Consider the following 3,747-nt stretch of genomic DNA (forward strand, 5'->3'; position numbering starts at 1 on the left):
AGAGGATGAAGAGACTTTAGATATCTATGGCATTAAAACACAACTGACCTCTGGGTTTTTAAATTACAGTATTATATTTAGTGCATGTATACCACCCTTCCAGATTTATCAGGGTATACAAGTCCTGTAAACTAGTCTGTTTTCATGTTTTGTACAATTTAGTATTTTTCCCATTAGATTTACAAAAAAAGGTAAAAAGAATACCAAGAACAAATAAGCTGTATTATTTTATTTTAGTAGCATAACTAGGAAGTAAAGTGCTCGTTCTTGGTATACTTTCAATTTATACTGCAATTGGTTTTGTGACACACCAAACACGATGACAAAGAAATACAAAACAAACTTCCTGGCAGTAATTAAAATTTCAAGTTGCAGTGAAAAACACTGGTTTCCAAAGCTTGCTGAAAAAAAAACAACAGGGCCATCCAACTTGTAAGCAGCTAGGAGCTGCATGCCACGTGGACTATACCAGCATGAGCCACAGGTTCCCCAGCTCCCTCACAGCATGGATGCCCTTTCTTACACGTGCCCCCCAGCTGCACCATGCTGCACACATACTCCAGCACTGTACCCCCCATCTACCTAGACAGAAGCTCCCCTGCTGCACTGCAGAGGCATCCCGAGGCCCTGCACTGCGAGCTGTTGCACCACCCCTGGGGCAGGCGCAGGAAGCAGAAGCCAAAGGAGCGAGAAAGAATCTGCAGACCCCAGCAGCAGTCAAAGCAATGAGGGGAACAATAGCTGGATGGGCCACGTCAATAGCTAACCTGTCATGAGCCACGTGTGACCCACAGGCAGCCAGCTGGACAGCCCTGGAATACAATCTATAGCATAGTACAAATACTTGCCATAAAAAGTTTAATACAAGAACCTATTGGTAAAAGAAATTATGATGATCAGTATTAAATTACCTGAATTAAGCTATAATGGCTAAAAGAGTTGTTGTTGTTGTTATTATTATTATTAACAACTCCTGCCCCTTGTATTATTTGTACTATAGATCTAAATGTGTGGCAGGGGAGCCCACTCCAATCTGTCTGCCCCTTTACAAGAGATACTATACTGGCTGGCCTGGGAGATGTTCTATCTACTTTAAACACTACTTTAAATCACTTTTACACTGCTCCCATATGTTGAATTGCTGCAGATACCTGTGGTGGCAATGAATAACTTCTCTGTAAAGCCTGTTAAGGGGAAGGCTGTCTGTTTTGGTTGATACGTGGAAGACATCTTGGAGCTACCAGGACCACAAAGCTATAGCAAACTACACATGTTAAGATCCAGGAGACAGATGAAGCTTTTGATGCTACAGAGGATATCCAGTTCCTCCATTTTCCGGGAGAAAGTCACTTTAAAAATCCATAAGTATAGGAGGAAGAAAACTGATGATGTTTGTCTACCCACTACTGCAACTTTGATAACTAAATGTATCAGTGCTTCCTTCCCCAACATCTTCCCTAAACCCAAAGATGAAAAAGCACATTATTGTTATATTAATACTAAAAATTGGTATAATCACTAGTTATTTTGACACTTAAGCTTTTATCAGATTGCTGAATTAATATCTTACCAACACAGAAAGAATAGTACACATTGTTTATCAGTGTGTGCACACATTGCTGTAGTGCTTATACTTGACTCAGACTTTGTAGGTTATCTTTGCAACCAACAGGGCTCCAGAGTTAACTTTATTTATTTATTTCGAATGAAAGCTTGGATTCAAAGCACAATTTTATGGCAAACTCAGGAGGATAATTATACACCAAGGGAGAGAACCACATCATTACAAGACCTGAACTTAATGTTTGCAAGTCAGCATGGTTTTCCCCCCCAAAACTGTAAATCATTAATCAGTTTCAATAAATATATGGCCAGGTTTCAACTTGCTGTGTAGTTGTGGGGTTCATTCAACTTTAGAGAAGGAATGAAGTCAGCACTGCACAGGACCAAAACTCTACCCCTGCTCTATACAGCCAAGCTCTGCATTAAGGGGAAAGGCTGGATATAAAAGTATTGCATCTCAGCACCACTAACATGAAGTGATCTCAAAGCTGGATACGGTTTTGTCCTCTCTTAGAACGTTACCAACCGAAGCCAGCCAGGAATGGAAAGCGGCAGCTTGGTACTCTATTTCCTCCTGTGGATGCAAAACAAATGACTATAAGAAGGGCAGGGAAGGTAGCAAGGGACATAAAAGTGGAAGCAGAAATGTGGCTGAAGGAGGAGAGACAAAGCAGGAAAAGAACAAAGAAACCAAAAACTAATGTGATCCAATAAACAACTCCAGAACGGGAGAAACAAAAAGAAGAGCAAAGAACGAAGAAGCAAACTTTAGGATGGCAACTGTATCACTTCTTTCAGTTATAAACCCACTAGACAAAAAACTGGAGACACACAGGCACCCCCATACCCCTAATTCCTAAATATGATGTTATAAACAAACGCTCCCCGTTCAATTTCAAGAGCAAATTTAAAGTTGTGGGAATAATGACGTTCTGTTTAATGCACCGTCACCTGTTTTTGGAACAGTACAACAGTAAAGAGAACAGTGCTTTTTTCGGTGAACGGTGCTGACTGTGCTTACTATAACAATCTCCTGCAGATACAGAGATTACTCCAGAAAATTTCAGGAAAAATTGGGAGCAACCCACATAGCCTCAATTAGCCCCTGTATATAGAAGTAAAGGGGGGGGTGGGGGTGGAGGAACAGATCCAAGCCATTATTTTGAAGTTAAAAGCTTTCAGGAAATCACAGAAAAGTCAAACTGAAAGCCTAAAGAATTTTTATTTCAGTAGGGGTGTACAGGAAGGCACTAATAGCTAAAATTGTGTGTTTTTCAATGCCTATAAGAGCTGTCATCATAAAGATTAAATACCGCCCTTTAGCAAAGGGGGAAGAGATAGAACGAAGACTATACCCACAAAACCGCCAGGCTAGGACGAAAACTTAGATTGCCTACGAAGGGCAGGTTAACACTTGATCTGAGCCAGAAACAACGATGATGAAAACCAAGAGCTAGGGATGAAAGAAAACAATTAGGCCACCTAGTCCGTCCACAACCGGCATTAAGGAGAGCAGTAAATGCGCTTTAGGAGCTTATAAACTGCACAGCTGTAATTTTCTCCCCAGTTTTCTTCATTTTTGGGCGGTTTGCGGGCGCCGGAATGAGACACAAGCCAAACCACCTTTAGGAAGCCACCCAGGACTCCTGCTCTTCAAGGCATATTAAATTACAGAATCGGGGAGAAGGGCTGGAAGGGCCCTCCAGGGACCACATCTAATCCAAGCCCAGGCTGGGGCAGGATTACCCCCCTGCTACATCCAAACCGCCCCACGCCAATCGACCTCTCTGCAAAACGACACGGCCTGCGCAGCTCGATCGCGCCGTCGAGTCCCAAAATGCGAGTGTTTCCCCCGCTCGAAGGGCGAGCTGTCTGCCCGCAGGCAGGGCAGAGGGGCGGGAGGATGCCCCCGCTCTTACCTGGCTCCCGGTTGATTTCGATGTCGAAGAAGCACTGGGGCCGGTCCTGCACGCCCATGGCAGCCCCCGTCTCCCAGCCTCACGCCCTGGGCACAGGAGAGAGAGGGAAAGGGTGAGCCAGGCGCCCTCCGCCCGGCCCCCCCTGCTCCGCACACGACCCCCACCCCAGGAGCCGGGGGAGGGGCAAACAGCCTGCTCTCCCCTGATTGGTGGGTGGGGCGCTGTGGAGGGCTCCCATTGGCCCACAGCCCCATGAGGGGGTGTG

The 3,747-nt window shown here is 44.8% G+C and overlaps 1 protein-coding gene across 1 annotated transcript in view; it reads right to left on the reverse strand.

Annotated features, from left to right (window-relative positions):
* Positions 1-3,747, reverse strand: part of NKTR (natural killer cell triggering receptor) — a 50,192-nt gene that overhangs the window by 42,871 nt on the left and 3,574 nt on the right. The window contains 1 exon segment of the mRNA XM_014520982.2: positions 3,483-3,568. Coding sequence (XP_014376468.1) covers positions 3,483-3,540 — 58 coding nt within the window. The 5' untranslated portion in view covers positions 3,541-3,568.

Source organism: Alligator sinensis, unplaced genomic scaffold (genome assembly GCF_000455745.1).
Source record: "Alligator sinensis unplaced genomic scaffold, ASM45574v1 scaffold531_1, whole genome shotgun sequence".
NCBI classification, from domain to species: domain Eukaryota; kingdom Metazoa; phylum Chordata; order Crocodylia; family Alligatoridae; genus Alligator; species Alligator sinensis.